At 38.8% G+C, this 17,818-nt stretch overlaps 1 protein-coding gene across 2 annotated transcripts in view; it reads right to left on the bottom strand.

Moving 5' to 3' along the window:
* LOC121515488 (metabotropic glutamate receptor 8-like) overlaps positions 1-17,818 on the bottom strand; it is a 258,625-nt gene that overhangs the window by 100,163 nt on the left and 140,644 nt on the right. For both annotated transcript variants that reach the window (XM_041796284.1, XM_041796285.1), the window contains exon 4: positions 5,780-5,915. In XM_041796284.1, the coding sequence (XP_041652218.1) occupies positions 5,780-5,915 (136 nt within the window). The remainder of the gene's footprint in view (positions 1-5,779; positions 5,916-17,818) is intronic.

Raw genomic sequence — 17,818 nt, 5'->3', positions numbered from 1 at the left:
AGAAGTCTAAGTCAGAGGATGGAGACGAAAACATTTCCAAGCTACAGAACATTCCCCAGAGTCCAGTTAAAACCATCATCAAGAAATGAAGGAATATGCCACATGTGTAAATCTGCCTAGATCAGACCGTCCTCACAAACTGAGTGAGCATGCAAGAAGGAGACTAGTGAGAGAGGCCACCAAGACACCTATGACTACTCTGAAGGAGTTCCAAGCTTCAGTGGCTGAGATGGGAGAGACTCTGCAGACAACAACTGTTGGCCGAGTTCTTCACCAGTCAGGGCTTTATGGGAGAGTGGCAAAGAGAAAGACACTGTTGAAGAAAACTCAGATTCAATCTGGACTAGAGTTCACCAAAAAGCATGTAGGAGACTCCATGGTCAAGAGGGAGAAAGTTCTTTGGTCTGATGAGACCAAAATGGAGCTTTTCGGTCATCAGACAAGACACCAAACACCATTCCCACTGTGAAGCACAGTGGTGGCAGCATCATGCTGTGGGAATGCTTCTCAGCTGCCGGCCGTGGAAGACTTGTAAAGGTGGAGGGTACAATGAATGTGCCAAAATATAGGACAATCTTATTCAGTCTGCAAGAGAACTACAGCTTAGAGAAGATTTATTTTCCAGTAAGACATACAGAGAAAGCTACACAGAAATAGTTTAAAGACTGGTCTGTTCATGCCAGATCCCCATGCAACCTGAGAGAGCTTGAGCAGTTATGCAAAGAAGAATGGAGTAAACATTTAGTGTCCAGATGTGCAAGCCTGATAGAGACCTATCCACACAGTCTCAGCACTGTGATTGCTGCCAAAGGTGATTCTCAAGTACTGACTTGAAGGGACTGAATACTTATGCAGCCATTTATTTTACATTTCAATTTTTTATTGACATTACTTTGTAGAAATCTTTTTCCACTTCGACATTAAAGATTTTTTTTAAAATATGATTTTTTTTTGTCAAAAAAGCCAAATTATATTGACCATCTTGTCATAAAAAAAACAATGTACAGTGAAAGTTTCTGAATGTGGGTTTTGGCAGTCAGCTGATCTCCTCTCTTCCTGGTGCTGCATGCAAGCATCAAATCTTTGAAGGGATATGTAGTACTGCATAATACCAGCTTACTTTCACCCCCAGTGTACGAGGGTCCGAAGTGACAAAACCTTAATGTTTAAATGAATATATACAGTGCTTAACAAATGTATTAGACCACCCTAACCCTAACCAAAGTAAGGTTTATGCCACAGCTGCCCTAAATTAACAGCATTGGTAATTACCAAAATCATTTTTTATGTTTCTGCAATGGTTAATACACCAATATGTAGAAGCTCTTTAACCCAAATGATATTTTTAATGCTAAAATAGAATTATCATTATTATCCATGAATTTTCAAATTTACTGATTTACAAAAAAAACTGAAAAAATAGTAAAGCACATTATTATTTCTTGATTAATATGTCAAATTATAGTTATTTACTTGCATTCCTGAACAGAAAAATGAGTTTTAGTGGTTGAATGTTATGCTTGATAAAATTCTGACTTCTCAGAGAAGCCCACTGAGCCGGCTCAAATTTGGGTATAAAAAGGTGAATTCAGTTTGAAATTCCTCATTCCTGTTCAAAATGGTAAAATGTGGAGAGCTCACTGAAAATGAAAGAGTCCACATTAAAGAACTTCATGATGCTGGATGGTCTCTGAGACAAATAGGGAAAGACATAAAGTGTTCTCACAGTGTGGTCAAGTATGCTTTGGAGTCAATTGCCCAGACTGGTACTTACAAAATATGCCAAGGAAGAGGCAGGAAACCAAAGTTAACTGAAGTAGATGTCAGACACCTCAAGATTTGAAGTACGAGAGACAGAAGGAAGACCACTACTGATCTTCAGGCAGAGATGAATGCTTCTAGATCAGAGTCTGAGAAAGTCTCCAGAATGACCATAAGCAGATGACTGACGGAACAAGGCTTAAAGGGAAGAATAACTGCTAAGAAGCCATTATTGAGGCCTGCAAACATCCAGAAACGCCTCAGATCTGCCAGGGAGCACAAACACTGGACTGATGATGACTGGAAGAAGGTACTCTGAACGGACCAGTCCAAGTTTGAACTTTTGGGTCAGCATGGTCGTGTTTATGTCCGCAGAAAAGCTGGAGACGTTTTTGATGCCAGATGCATTGCACCCACAGTGAAACACAGTGGAGATTCCATTATGGTATGGGGTTCCATTTGTGGATATGGCGCGGGTAAATGAGTGAAAATCCACGGTATCATGAACAAGAACGTCTACCAGAACGTCTTGGTGCATCATGGAATCCCTTCTGGACTGAATCTGATTGGTCGTGGGTTCATATACCAACAAGACAATGACCCCAAGCATACTTCAAAGCTGTGCAAAGACTATCTGACCAAGAAAAAGGAATCTGGAGTACTGGAACTTATGGACTGGCCCAGTCAAAGTCCAGATTTGAATCCTATTGAACAAATTTGGGATTTAGCTGTTATCAAGCTGTTATTAAGGCCAAAGGAGGCCATACAAAATATGAAGTTTTTTGGTTATTATATGTGAAAAAGGGCTATTAAGTTGTTTCAGGTTGTGTTTTTAGTTTTAAACAAGTTTTTGAAAGATTTCTAAAATACTGATGTTTTCTCGTTTTTATGAGAGGTGGTCTGATAAATTTTTTAAGCACTGTATTTCAGTCAGGAACACTCTCTCATCTCATCATTTGATTGCAAAATGGATCTAAAGTTTTACTTGGTGGAGAAGGCTTTGCTCAAAAGATGCTCCCTGGGAAAATCAAGCAGCTGCTTTGACTTTCCGGGGAGCACATAGAAACCCACATGTACTGAATACAATAAAATTTGTTCAAAAGCAATTAATCCATAGTAGCATGTACATGGGGCTCAGCGACCTTGAACTTTGACCTATGCCTTTCAAAGTCAAACTAGTCCATCTTTGCATACAGGTGGAGACTTTGTGAAAGTCTGATGAAATCTAACCAAGCATTTCTGAGATATAACATTCACAACACTTGCTCAAACAGCTGGACAGACAACCTGAAAACTTGACCTCCATCGCTGGCATGGAGATCTAAAATGGCTTTTTTTGATTGGACTCTGTAGATGACCATACTGCCATCAACCTATCAGCTTGATATTGTACTTTAAATATTTAAACAGAAATCATTACATTAAAATGAACAGGCGTGGGACCAAAGTGGTGAGAAGTCATCCTGGGGAGGACAAGAATGACTGTAATTATTCCACATGTCAGTTATGGGTCATAGGGAGGGCTCACAGTCCTGATAACTGCAGGATTCTTCTTCTGAGTTTATATTTTATTAAACATGTGCAGTCATTAGTTTTAATTGAATGGGTTTAAATAAGAATCATGATGAGCCCGCTCCTCTTCATCCTCCTCCTGTGTCTCCTCTTGTTCTTGGTCTGTGCCGTCTCAGGATGACTGATTCCTCGGTGTGTTTGAGTCAGAGCTGCAGATTAACATCAGCTGTTACTCTTAGATCCACTGTGGCGCTGTGTGACTCTCATTTCTCTCTGATAATTGGAAGCTTGTTATCTAAATCTGCACTCGACTGGAAGATGAGCTGATTGAATACATTGAGAGCTCAAAGATGCAAATGTGTATGTTTATGTTGAATTTCCCCAGAGTATTAGAGAGAGCACACAGACTGCTGGGATTAATGGAGGATTTATTTTGTATTTATTTGTTTTTTATTTTCTGCTTAAGTGAATAAAGGCATAAGACCAACTCTAACAGCCGTCCAAAGATTGCAGAGACATAGTGCAGATACTGAGAGAGCTCATTAGTTTAAATTTAGATGTCCTTTTATTTCTTGTTTTAAAAAAGCTATAGATAGTTTGCATTTTGACTGACTTTCACTAAAACTCCTATTGGGAGATATCATGTCTTATCACAGATGGCCAAAACGGATCACCTGTGGTTTTTCTATTGTTGCTGCAGCACTTTTACTTTCTTCTTGAGTCAGGCCTTGTCCACATGTGGACTAAAACAATATATTTCCATTTTGTTTTGAAAAAGTTTTCCATAAAAACAGGAGATCGTTCCAGGAAATGTCTGCGTAAGCACAGAACCACTGAAAATGACTGAAAACGCTGTAGTATATATGCCAAACCTGTAAGTGGCGCTGCAACGCTGCTGCAGAAATGTCGCATCTGGTGTCTGCTGTTCTCGGTGGTGGTAAAGAAGCATCAGACTTTGCTGTAAAAGCCATGATAAGCTCAGTAGCTTCTGCAGCATCAACACAACCTGTAATCGGCTGTTTTGGTTTGATTTGCACATGCGGCATAAGTGGGCTATGCTATGCGTGACGTAATTGTTTCAAGAAAGATGCGGTTAGCTGTCCACACTGAGACGAATCAGAAAGTGTTCATTGATTTGTTCACTCTGGGACCTGGTTTCAAAAAGTAGCATTTACGGCCTCCCAAAACACTGTTTCCATGTAAATGAAATGCGAATAGTATTAAAAAAAATTTCCGTAAACTCCTAAATTCATCTCTGTGTGGACAGGGCCTTAGTTACACTTTGTAATGAGGCTGCATACAAGTGGAGCAATTTTGCAGCAGTTTCTTAAAATAATCCCTGATTTAAATGCAGGCAAATAGGACAAGGTGCTGTCATCTCAGCTGAGCAGTTTGCGTGCATTTTGTTTGCAGTTAGCATTGATTTTCTCTTTGCGTGTGCTCTGTGGATCAGACGTTATCTGTTATTGCAACTTGCGCAGCTTCAGAACGTGCAGTTCTGTTATTTGGTGGATCTGCACCTGAATACTGCAGTGAAATCAAAAGGTGTGTAAATAAAGTTTTAAGGAGTGATTTCGGACACAGCCATAGTCTCCCTTTTAAATTTGGCAACATGACAAAAGCACATCAAAAAGTGCATAAAACACAACAACAGAGCTGTATTTTGACATAACCTGAAGCTTTTTCTGCACTTGAATAGAAATAAAATCAATAGAATGAAAAATAAAATGAAGTTCTGTAAATAATCATTTTGGTCACATATTATCCAGGCATATCTTAAAGTGAATAAAAACTAAATTTGCACCATTGTAGCTACAGTTGAAAAGGACATGTTTTATACTCTGTATTTTGGGGCTACTCCTGTCAGCATCGCTAGCCACGCTTCAAAACAACACAGTGCATTGTAGCTAAATATTTGCTAGGCTGTGCAGTGTTGCATTCATGGTCTGAAATACTGTGGGAATTTATAAAAACTTACAAAACAGGTTACCCTCTGCTCCTCTGACATGACCACAGTCTGGGCTACTTGGGGGTCAGTTCTGGGACACATGTGGCCCCTGGGCCACTAATTAGCGGTGTGAAGACTTTTCTACAGCCACTGTTAGGATGAGGTGACCTAATGTTACAGTTGTAGGGGATGGTAAGACGACTTTAAGGCAAAAGTAAATGAAACACGACCATGGTGTGTTTGGATGTTATTTCAAGGAAAGGAAATCTGGGTGTTGTTCAGAAACTTGAATAAATATGAGCGTTCTGTTCCATGAAAAGTAAAGCTAAATAGACTGTCTAAATCTGATCCGTATCAGCACTGACTTGGTAATCTTATGCTTTGATGACTCATGCCGCTGTTGACAGAAAGAAAAAGTGATTGGGGTGTCATCAATGAAAACTGTATTCCATTGCAGGGTTAATCTCAACGGACTGAATGAATGCAGCATCATTTTTCAGTTTAAATTCATCCCCTTCAGCAGTAACTGTTGCCAAGCCTGTCCCTGTGGATTTGTACCTGATATCGTCCTCATTCGCGAACATGATGACAGCGCGGGCGTTGGGCGTCTCCATCAGACGAAGGACGATCTTGTCGAATTCTCCGGGTCTGGGCTCCCGAAGAATCTTTAGGGACTGAGCGATACAGACTCCACCTGAGAAAGGGAGGGGAAAGAAAAGGTGCAGCGATTAAAAATCATGAGTAATACCATGATAAATTCAGAGCAGTGGTCTTCAATCTTCTTCTGATTAAGGCACACCTAAGATCAAGCCAAAATTTAATGCTAGCCCTCATCAGCTGACAGCTAGCTGATTCAAGACCACTATTGGCTAACCGCACTCATGCTGCCACATTTAGAGCCTGACTACACTTTACTGCTCCCTCGGCAAGCGGCTTTTTACGACCCCCCTCCACCCCAGCTCCTCCTTCATTCTACCTCTGACTTTATCAGTAATTCTGTTATCACCGATGCCTTCTCTGCTCTGCTTCTCTCCCCGCCTCAGGCTTTCCTTAAAGGCACAGGAAAGTCAGGAACTGTTTGATGCTTTCCATGTAGACTCAGGGCAGAGCAGGGGATCCCAGAACAGTCATGGTCCTGAATGAACTTAAGTTATTGCATAGCTGTAGTAACTTGATTTGATTTGATTTGATTTATTTGGATCCCCATTAGCTATGGCAATGCCCAAGCTATTCTTCCTGGGGTCCATACAACATATTTACAATGTATCAATGCAATTTATGTCCCATACAATACATTCCATATTCAAATACAACATAAAAACACAAAGAAATATGAACAGATACACAACACAACAATACATAGACAATACAAGACAGCTCCCTAGGTCAGCAGTGGTATGTAGTATTTACATATCATGATGTCAGTACAGTAACTGGGTTTGGTTGTACATATCCCGATGGCACATCAAGACTTGGCTCAAGGCACACCAGTGGTCCTTGCCAAAAATTTGAGAACCACCGATTAAGAAGATACTGTTGGTCTACTGAAACAGTCTTCATGTCAGACTAGTCAGTCACTGAGTCCTCCTTAATGGCTGAGACTTGGCACAAAATGGTAAAGACTACACAGAAAAAGTGAATTATTTCACAAAAACCAAAACCTACCAGGGGTCTAAATGATAATCCCCTTTAGAACTGACCTTTTTGTAGAGCCAGAGCACAAACCACTGTTGTACAATGATGGTCTTTAACTTTATAATGCCCAAATCTGTAAAATCAAGTTAAACTGAAGGTTATCTTTGCATTTACACACAGTTTTAAAAAACTTAAGTAAGGGTTTGAGCTGTCACAAAGAAAGCATCAATGCAAAAACCAAAGAAATCAGTTTAGACTGGAGAAAAAGAATTGTTGATGCTCACAAAGCAGAAGGATCTACAAAATTATCACAGCATTTCCAAGAGAGCTGGAGAGAGGAGGATGATCAAGAAATTCAAAGCAGTGTTAAATTTGGAGGCTAAATCTATGACTAAAAACGTTTGTTGACAGCCTTTTTTTCCATGACAAAACCCTGACCAAGACTAACAAAATAGATCTGTGATGACTAAAACTGACAGAAACTGAGCTCAGTTTTCATCAAGATGACTAAAACTAGACTAAAATGTCATTTAGTTCTTACTGGACCTTCAAAATTCCATGATATTTCTCCACTGTGGGTAAATCTGTCAAAAAACTATGCATCTGTATCTCTTTTCCCTCACAGCTGTAGAAAGCAGGGACCCCAGGTTAGGCAGAGTGCAGAGAACACACTACCATGATCTGGTACCAGATTTAGACAAGAAAATAAATGCTTGGACTACAAATAAAGACTAAACGTGAGGACCGAGTTTGGTCGACTAAAACTAGACTAAAACTAAAAGACACGATCAAAAGACCTAGATTAAAATTAACAATAAGTGTCAAATTAACACTGATTCAAAGAGAGCCACACAGTTCAGAACAAGCCTGGCAGAGGGAGGAAGAGGAAGATTTCAGAGAGTCTGGAAAGAAAACTAGTGAGAGATGTGTCTGAAGAGCCCAGAACAACTGACAAGACTCTAGTGAAGGACTTATGACCCATCCACAAGAAAACATATTCAGGTGTATATGCAAACTTTTTTTGTCGTATCGACGTTTCATCAACACGGAAACGGCGTTTCGGGTGACTGTAAACAATACTTTTTTGAAAACGGGTCCCAGGGAGCATAGATCTGTAAACGACTACCGTTTCGTCTCCGTGTGGGCGGCTATCCACATCTTTCTTTAAACGATTACGTCACACACAGCGTAGCTCTCTTACGATGTCTGCGCGGGTCCGACCAAAACAACAATGGCTGAATACAGGGTTGTGTTCGTGCTGCAGAAGCTACTGAGCTTATTATGGCCGTTACAGCAAAATCATGAGATGAGACCAAACTAGAACTTTTTGGTCAGAGAGACTTTGGTGATGTTTGGAGAAAGAAGGGAGAGGCATCAAAATCAAAGGACCGTCCCTACAGCAAAACACGGTGTTGGGAGGATAATGCCGTGGGGAGTCTAGAACCGGGAGTCTGGTGAAGGTGGAAGGAATCAGGAAGCTAAACTGGGTCTGGGTCATCGCTGTCTTCCAACAATGGCCCAAAGCATCAGTAACTCCCGGTGAAGAACTACCTCCAGAAGACTAAAGTGAACACTAGTGGCTGGCCTGCATAAAGCTCTGACTTGAATCCCATTGGGGGTGAGCCGAAGACAAAGGTCCATGCTGAAGACCATCAGATATGGAGGAGCTTGACAGAGAAGAAAAGCTGGGATTCCTCAGGAGACAAGACTGAGACTAAAACTATGACAAACGACTGCAGGTTGTTATCCAGCAAACAGGAGACACAACTGACTTTTAGCATCAGGGGATCATCATTTAGACCCTGGTAGAAATAATTTAGTTTCTGTGTAAACAGTAAAAGAATTAACTACAACCAGGACGTTTTGAAAAGCCTGTGATAAAAATCCACTTCATGTATTGATTAAAGGGGAAAGCACCAAATCAACATGTCAGCATCTTTTACAAAACGTACTTTGGCTTCACTTTTGTACAGCAGGAGATGGAAAAGTCTCATTCATCTCTCCATACTATCATTAGTTAACACATAAACTCACAGCTTCAGTCATTAAAGTCTTCCTCATCTCTGTAGCTGATCTGTTAATTGTGATTGTCTCTGGCTGTCTCATTATTGAACATTTGTTTTCATTATCTCCACTCTTATCTTCACTGTGTCGCCACAGGGATCATTAAACTTTCATCTGAACCGACTGGAGCAAAGGTGAGGTGGTTTATAAATGCTGCAAGACACTAAACACTGTCAAATTATCACTAATGATGAGCCTCAGACTGCATTCAGAGGATAAAATATTCACTTAAACAGATTCATCAAAGGATGAATGAGGAATCTTATTTATGAGAAAGAATAAAGACCTTCATTTCCTTTCTTTAGTTTAGCTCCAGGCTGTTTAATCAAGCTTAAAACATTTGAAGAGGCAAATAAAAAAGACAAGAGGAGGAGAGGAAACAAGTGGATGAGCAAACATTTCAGGAAATTAGAGGGGAGGATACCAAAACACAAGAATAAGACATGAAGGCCAGTCTCAGAATGTGAAACAGCCAGCTTTTCTACTTTTATATAAAGTTCCTATGAAACATATACTGACCTAATTCAACAGATGTCCAGCTAATTGGTGCTAGTAGTCTCACAATTAGTGACATGGGAATCACCTGAGTGCAGCGAATTTGTCTCAGTGATTGCAGCATAAAGACACCTGTGTCTGGAAGGTCCAGTCACTGGTTAATCAGTATTCATAGCTACCATTGCACCATGAAGACAAAAGAACTCCAAGCAACTCAGAGAAAAGGTTATTGAAAAGTAGAAGTCAGGGGATGGAGACCAAACATTTCCAAGGCTCTGAACATCCCCCAGAGTTCAGTTAAATCCATCATCAAGAAATGAAGGAGTATGTCACATGTGTAAATCTGCCTGATCAGACCGTCCTCAAACTGAGTGAGCGTGCAAGAAGGAGACTAGTGAGAGAGGCCACCAAGACACCTCTGACTACTCTGAAGGAGTTCCAAGCTTCAGCAGCTGAGATGGGAGAGACTCTGCAGACAACAACTGTTGGCCGAGTTCTTCACCAGTCAGAGCTTTATGGGAGAGTGGCAAAGAGGAAGACATGGGGGAGACTCCATGGTCAAGAGGGAGAAAGTTCTTTGGTCTAATGAGACCAACATGGCACAAACACACCATCCCCACTGTGAAGGATGGTGGTGGCAGCATCATGCTGTGGGGATGCTTCTTAGCAGCCTGCTCTGGGAGGCTTGTAAAGGTGGAGGTTAAAATGAATGTGCCAAAACATAGGAAAATCCTGGTGGACAATCTTATTCAGTCTGCAAGAGAACTACAGCTTAGACAAGATTTATTTTCCAGTTAGACAATGAGCCGAAGCATACGGAGAAAGCTACACAGAAATGGTTTAAAGTGAATGTTGAATGTTAAGGTGAATGTTCAATGCCAAGGCTAGCTGCATCTCTTTAACAGCTTTTCTCCTTTGTTCTGTCATAAGCATGCTTTTAATGCAGTGATACTCAACATGTGGCTCTTTTGTGATTATTTGTGGCTCTTTTATGTCTTGATTTTAAATGTGACTACCCCAGAAAACCTTAAAAAATGTTTAACTTTTTTTTTTTTGCAATTTTATCCTATTTTTTCCCTTTTTCACATTTGTTCCCCATCTTCACCCAACTAATTTTCCTTGTGTCATTAAATACCACCTTTTTCCTAGATTTGCCCATATTTGCCACTCTTCACTGCTTTTTTGCCCTATTTTCTGCACTTTTGGTCCATTTTTTGCTACATTTAACTTTTTTGTCACTTCTCACCCATTTTGCTACTTTCTGACCCTTTTCCTCCTCATTTTCACCCATTTTTGTTGCTTTTTGACCATTTTCGCCACCTTTCACTTATTTTTATTGCTGCTTTCAGCTGTTTAAGCTGTTTGCCACTTTTCATTCATATAAGCAACCTTTGTTCATTCAATACCACTTCTTTCCTACTTTTTTTGCCCATTTTTGCCACTTTTATCCCATTTTTGCCCTTTTAAGCTACGCTCTCAGAAAAATGGTGCTCAGTTAGTACCTTTAAAGGTAGAAAAGCTTGTCACTGTGGCAGCACCCTAAAGGTACAAGTATAGGGTACAATTTTAGCGGGTACAATTTTGTACCTTTACATTTTATACCCAAAGGTACATATACTGTACCCAAACCCTTAGATTTTGTACCTTATGGGGACCAAATGATCTAGGTACAAAAATGTACCTTTAAGAAAAGGTACGATTTTTTTTCTTCTAAAGGTACCACCACAGTGACAAGGTATTTATACCTTTAATGTGGAAAATTTGAACCCATTACAACAAACAGTCAAAAAAAAGTTTCATAATATTTATTAACATAAAAATTATTACATTACACACTTTGACAGAAAATAGCAATATTTTGGCTATTGCACTATCACTTCAATTACTTACTGTATAACTTCAAAATAATTTACATTTAATGTAGCACTTCAAAAACAGTTTTTAAGAATATATGTAAATAGTGCAAAGGCACACAAACCAATGATTGATCTCTTTTTAAGTTCTCTGTTGTTAAAGGATTTCCCAGGCAGCATCAATGAGTGTATAGATCACTCATAAAAATCACATATAATATATTTTCCATTTTAAATCACACACAACAATGCCATAAGGAGCAATGTAAAATAGAACGATGCACCACTGAGTTTAAACAAAGATGGCAGTGGGTCAATACTCTCCTACTGTGTTATATGGATGCTTCAGTACAGCAGATAAAATCACAGTAATAGTCAGTGAAGTCCTTTAAAGAAGGTGTGTAATCTTCATGTAAGGTGTGTAATCCTAGGTGAAAACAATGAAGGTGCAGAGGGCTGCAGTTACCCAATCTTCAACTCCTGCTCCTCAGCACAGATCCATACAGTCCACCTTGACTCAAACTGTAACATTCCTGGTATGGACATCTTCTGGACATTGTTGATTGAGGGTAAAAGCTGGGTAGGAACTTCCAGTTCACACTGTAAAAATACAAAAACAAAACAGAAGTCAAAATGATGTAGAAGCAAAAGTAGCAAACATAAATAGCACAGACCCAGATTTATTGTCTAAGTTCCAGATCCTCAAAAATAGAGTGTATGTATATATTAAAAATTTCCAAGTTAGAGACACATAAACATCTTCCCTTCCATTAAAAGCTAACTCCATACCTGCTCTACTGTAATGAAATGGTCCTCAGTCCCTTCAGATATGGGGCAGCAGGACTAACACAGCACAGAGGTTAATATCTGTAAGAAACAACAAAAAAAGGTCCTTTGAGACATTCAGACTCTGCAACACCTCTGGGGATTCCCAATAAATAACTGGAAGAGTGTTGAGCTGCTTGTTGTATCAGCATGTATGAAAAACTTAAATATAATTTCAGGACTATTATTTAATATACAACCAGACCATATTATCAATATGCCTGAATAATTTACTTATATCCAAAATTAAACAGCAAAATACCTGGTAGACCAAATCCCAGTGTTTCGTTGCCATAGAGTGCATTTAGCCATTGGAGATTTTCATCCTCAGCTTGATCACGTTCAGATGTGTGTGGTTACAGCCCTCTCACTGGCACTGGCACAGGTTCACAGCAAATGGATGGATTACATCAACCTCTCCTTACAACTGAAAGAAGTGATAGAGGGAAGATTCATAACTTCTTTTCCACATCATCTTAACAAAGAGAGTAGGAACCAGATAATTTCAGAAACATCTTTCTTGCTTTCCTTGCAACATTATCTTGTGCTGTTAAAAGTGCTAAGTTTGCTTATATTAGCACAGACTGTGTGCATTGAACAGATGGAAGCAGACTGAAGTACCACAACTAGTGTCACTCACATGTGAAGCCAGACTTAGGAAAGGGCATTTCTTCAGTACATCATCAATTGTAATGCCATCCGGAATCTCCCTTTGCCACCATGCAAAGGTCTGCTGCATCTAGCCTTTGACCATGGAGAGGACTGGTTTCATCTTCTGGTATCCCATATGTAGATCATACAAATGCTTCTCAATAGAGGATGCAGCACCTGCTAGAATTAACAAATAAACAATCACAATCACCAAATGCTGACTCCAATTAGACTGCTATTATCAGAGGCTGAAATACTATGTTATTTGCCCTGGAATTTTTATTTAGAAAAGATGCAAATGCAACTGATTTGGCCAGGACTCTAAAAAGGCAATACTTATCTTGTTGCAATTTCTTTTTTTATCATTTTAAAGTGAAAGATTACAAGAACATTTTTTATGATTATTATGGTATCAATCTATATTCATCACAAGGACATTTGTATCACTGACATAATTTCAATTATTTGTTATTTTTATGTTGGAGGTTTTGTTTAAAGATCAATGGTAGATGTTATGGTAATTATTTAATGCCAACGTAACCACATGATAAACTGACTACTTAGAAAACAATCAATAGATGAATCTATGAAATAACCATTGACAACCAAAAGCCCAAAACACACTGGCACTGTCAAACCCACATCCAAATGACCGCCCCCATTACTTTCTATCAGCACCAGAGCATTTTAAGCCACTGCTCCATTCCCAGGTGCAGCCAGCTGCAGCTGGCTGCAGCTGGCAAAGTGTTTTCCTGAGAGAACTACTTTCAGTTACTGTTGTTGAAGTGTACAGTTGATGGCATGGCAATTGAGGTGTGTCATATCATATAACACAATACAGTGGTCTGGTGTTGGTGTTTTGGGCTTTAGCCTTGTCCCAGAAACATACAGTTACATGTAATTGTGCAAAAAACATTTCTAATAAATACATGCAGCTATATCAATCCACTCACCCCTGGCACATATCTGCAACAAGTTCTTGCAGCACTAGGAAACTCTTGGTGTTTGGTACCCAAATTTCTTTTCACTTACTTCCACTTTGTCAAGAGGTCAAGGTATCTAAAACAAAATAGTAAAGCAAAATAAACATTCATTATCAAATGATAAAATAAATATATACAGTAAGTTATTCGTGATGTTTTGAAATCACAATATCAAAAGATACCCATATATAGTTATATTGATCCAATAAAATATTATGCATTGCTGTGGGTTAAGTTCCCCAGCACGTGCTAAAAGTATGTGAATTTTTTACTTTCTATAACATCAATTAGGAATGAAGATTAATAACACAGTATGATGGATCTAGAAAATCATTTTTACAAATACACTAGGAACCATTATAACTAATGTGTACATGTACTTTTTCAGTGTTTTGCTGATCTTACCCCTACATCAGTCAGTTTTTTTTAAGTAGACATGTACTTGCAGTGGAGTAGTTTAATTGTGTGGTGTAAATTCAGGGTTTGAATACTAACATATTTTAATTAATAGTTAAAACAACAATAAATCCACCTTCTATTAAGATGAGATGATATCTTTCAATATATATAAAATTAATATAGACAATATCTTTCCAGACACATTAGGATTTTTTTGCATTACAAAGCTTCTCAAGCCAAACGCTTCATGAAGAATTCCCCAGGATCTGGTCATACTGTCCTACAAATACTGTTGGCCTGAACTTGGCTTGCTTCTTGAATGAACCAGTAAAAGAGCTGTGACACCAAGTGTTCTGTGATGCCAGACTGTTGTTTGCCATCTTATCCATGACCTACAAGAATGATCACACAGAGAGGGAGAGAGAACTGTCATTACAACACACACTAAAGGTTAATTTATCACTTCTTTCGAAAACGTAGGGTTAAACTGCCATGTACTAGTATGAGTAGCATTTTTTCTTGCTTAACTAAACACCTAACAGACTTTACTGATTGGAACACTGTTGATCTGGCCGAAAAATCAAAAATATGGGATATGGCAGCTTGCATTTGTAGCTGCTGTGGTGGTGTAACTGGTGACCGTGTTAACCAGTGACTTACTTGCTTTACATAAATGCATCACGGACTCTCAGCGGGTGTAAACGACTAAATCTGTCCCAGCCGGTATAGTTTAGCCTAAAGTACACAAAGAAAGCACTCTTCCGATATGAACTGGGTGAGAAAGGGTAAACAGAGCGAATTCCTGGGGAAAGTTTCCGTTATTAACATCCATTTGGCTGAAAGTCACTGATTAACACGGTCGCTATTTACAACGTAACATCAGTCCGTGCAAATGCTACGTTTAATAATATTAAAAAGAATCTGCGACCAATAAACAAACACTGCATGAGCACGGAATGGCAGGAAATTAAAAGACAAACGGCCTTTTCTTCTGACACAGTCTCCCGTGTGAGGCGGGAAACACATGGGAGCTTCACTTACATTAGTGACGTTAGCCTACAAGTAAACAAACAAGCCAACTGATAGCCTGCTAACGGTCCGATGGTCGACAAAACCCTCCGATAAGACCCGCATATTTAACAACTGAACCGTCAATGCAGCAAGAAGCGTTACATTTTATCAGCCTTTATCAGCCACACTGGTGTAGTTTTTAGCAAAAGGCAGAATCAGCTCACCTGTCTGCATACACCTCTGCAAACAGTAATGGGATACCACTGCGATGACGTCATCACAACTACGTAAAATAACGTCCCAAACTATCCAGATAAACTACAGTTTTATTCATTTTAAGACGTAAGAAACTTTTAACAACTGATTTAAAACAGCAACAACATGAAAGGGGATATTTTAAATAACATGTGAACCCCTTTACTCATCAGTTCTCTACAATCTACACAATAATAAGTTAAAGCTCTCAGTTACTGTACACCAACTAACCAACGGTCGTTAGAAACTGTCGGGACTTTAGATTTACAGAAATGTAGCATTTCACTTAGCCAGGCTGTGAGTTGACTTTTTTTTTTAGCTTACTAGCTAGTTACTATTCCACCCACCTATGCAAAAAAACCTGAAAACCTGTAGATAAAACTTAAAACCTGCTGATAATTGTCACAAAAGTCATACCTGCTGCCATGGCCCTAACGGCTGACTTAAGCTAATATCTAGACAATGCTAGCAAGCTCTTCAGTTATTCAGTTTAGATTAAAAAAAATGGGCTGCATGGAACATTTAAAGAATTAAATTCACAACTTTAAGTTTAAACTGACATTACCTCTGAATCTTGGTGTCTTCCTCCATCAAGTTTATTCCAGACTCCTCTAGTTCTTCAGACTCCTCCAGAAAAGTCTCCGTTTTCAAAATTGCGCGCCAAGGGCTAAGGTCCAGTGAGGGAGAGGATGCGCACGCGCGTGCTTGTGCTGAACCAATGCGCATGTGTGAATTCCCTGGTTCAAAAGGCCTTTCTAAATTTATCATTGCAGTTTTTCATTAAATTTTCTTTATCAAATATATTGTTTTAAAATAATGCTTGTGTCCGTGAACAATCTTATAACACAGACCATTAAAATTATTCAAGGCTGTCTGAAAATGTGGTCAAGGAAAATATTAAATATTAAATATGGATTTATGGTTCTGATCAAAATTTCTGATCAATATCCAGTCAAATTAAAGACAATCTTTCTGCTACTGCAAGAATGTGAGCTAAATGATTATATACTTTTTTTTCAGCCTTTTACATTTTAGCATTGATTTTTCTCTGAGGTTAGTACCAGATTTTCAGTCTTTGGCTTAACAAATATAAGCTAATCACATTAAATTTAACAATTTAAGATACATCCCACACAATCCGTTATTCATTGTCATTGTACCCCTATTTGTATGTTGTACCCTGAGTTGATGATAAAAAGGTACAAAAATGGATCCTTGATCTTTTGGCCCTCAGATGTACCCTTTATACCCAGAAAAGGGTACATATAAGTACCAAAAGGACACATAAAGAACCTTGAGGGTACATAATCAGCGTTTTTGTACCCAAGGGAACATAAATGGACCCTAACCATACCCTTATTTCTGAATGTGTACCTTTTGCCATTAAATACCACTTTTTCCCTACTTTTTTGCCCATTTTTGACACTTTTTCTATTTTTTGCCACTTTTTTCTTTTTTTGCCCACCTAATTTACCTTTTGTCATTAAATACCATTTTTTCCTACTTTTTGATCACATTTTTGCCACTTTTTTTCCCCATTTTCGCACATTTAAGCTACCTTTCACCATTAAATACCACTTTTATCCTACTTTTTTCTCCCAATTTTTGCCATATTTTTCCCCAATTTTCACCCACCTAATTTACCTTTTGTCGTTAAATACCACTTTTTTCCTAGATTTGCCCAGTTTTGCCACTCTTCACCATTTTTTTTCCCATTTTCAGCACTTTTGATCCATTTTTTGCTACATGTAACTTTTTTTTGTCACTTCTCTCCCATTTTTTGCTAGTTTCTGACCCTTTCCCTCCCAATTTTCACCCATTTTTGTTGCTTTTTGACCATTTTTGCCACTTTCACTTATTTTTATTGCTACCTAAAAGCTTTTTTTTTTTCCAATTTTCCCCACTTACATTGTGGCTCTCTCTAAGGTATTTTTCAACAATTTGGCTCTTTGATGGAGTAACACTGCTTTTAATGGAAACGCTGATATATACTCAGGGGCGGTTTTAGTGACTTGGAGGCCCCAGGCAAAGATCACTGTGAGGCCCCCCCTAATATCACTCACCTCAACTTCTTTGATGACCGCCATATGAAAGTGATTTAACAGGAGCAGTACAGTGTGCAATGAGCCACTAATAACACATTTAACTCCATTCAGTGAGAGAAAATCTGCATTGTAACCAACATCTGTGAGGTTAAGTATTAGTGAATAGTTGGTTACATCAAGCTGGACTAACTGTATCCACCTTAGACAGAGAATAAAAATCTAAACGTAAATCTGACGTCTCCTCCATAGAGATATGAGAATAAAGACTCTCTGTACTTAAATGATTTTAATGCACAAACTTGTGGCTTTTCTTCATCATTTTCTGAAGTTCATGTACTCTCCTGTTCTTAGGGTTTCATGTTTTCAGGTACAATATCTTAA

Source organism: Cheilinus undulatus, linkage group 9, assembly GCF_018320785.1.
Source record: "Cheilinus undulatus linkage group 9, ASM1832078v1, whole genome shotgun sequence".
NCBI classification, from domain to species: domain Eukaryota; kingdom Metazoa; phylum Chordata; class Actinopteri; order Labriformes; family Labridae; genus Cheilinus; species Cheilinus undulatus.
This window is presented reverse-complemented; position numbering and strand designations above follow the sequence as displayed.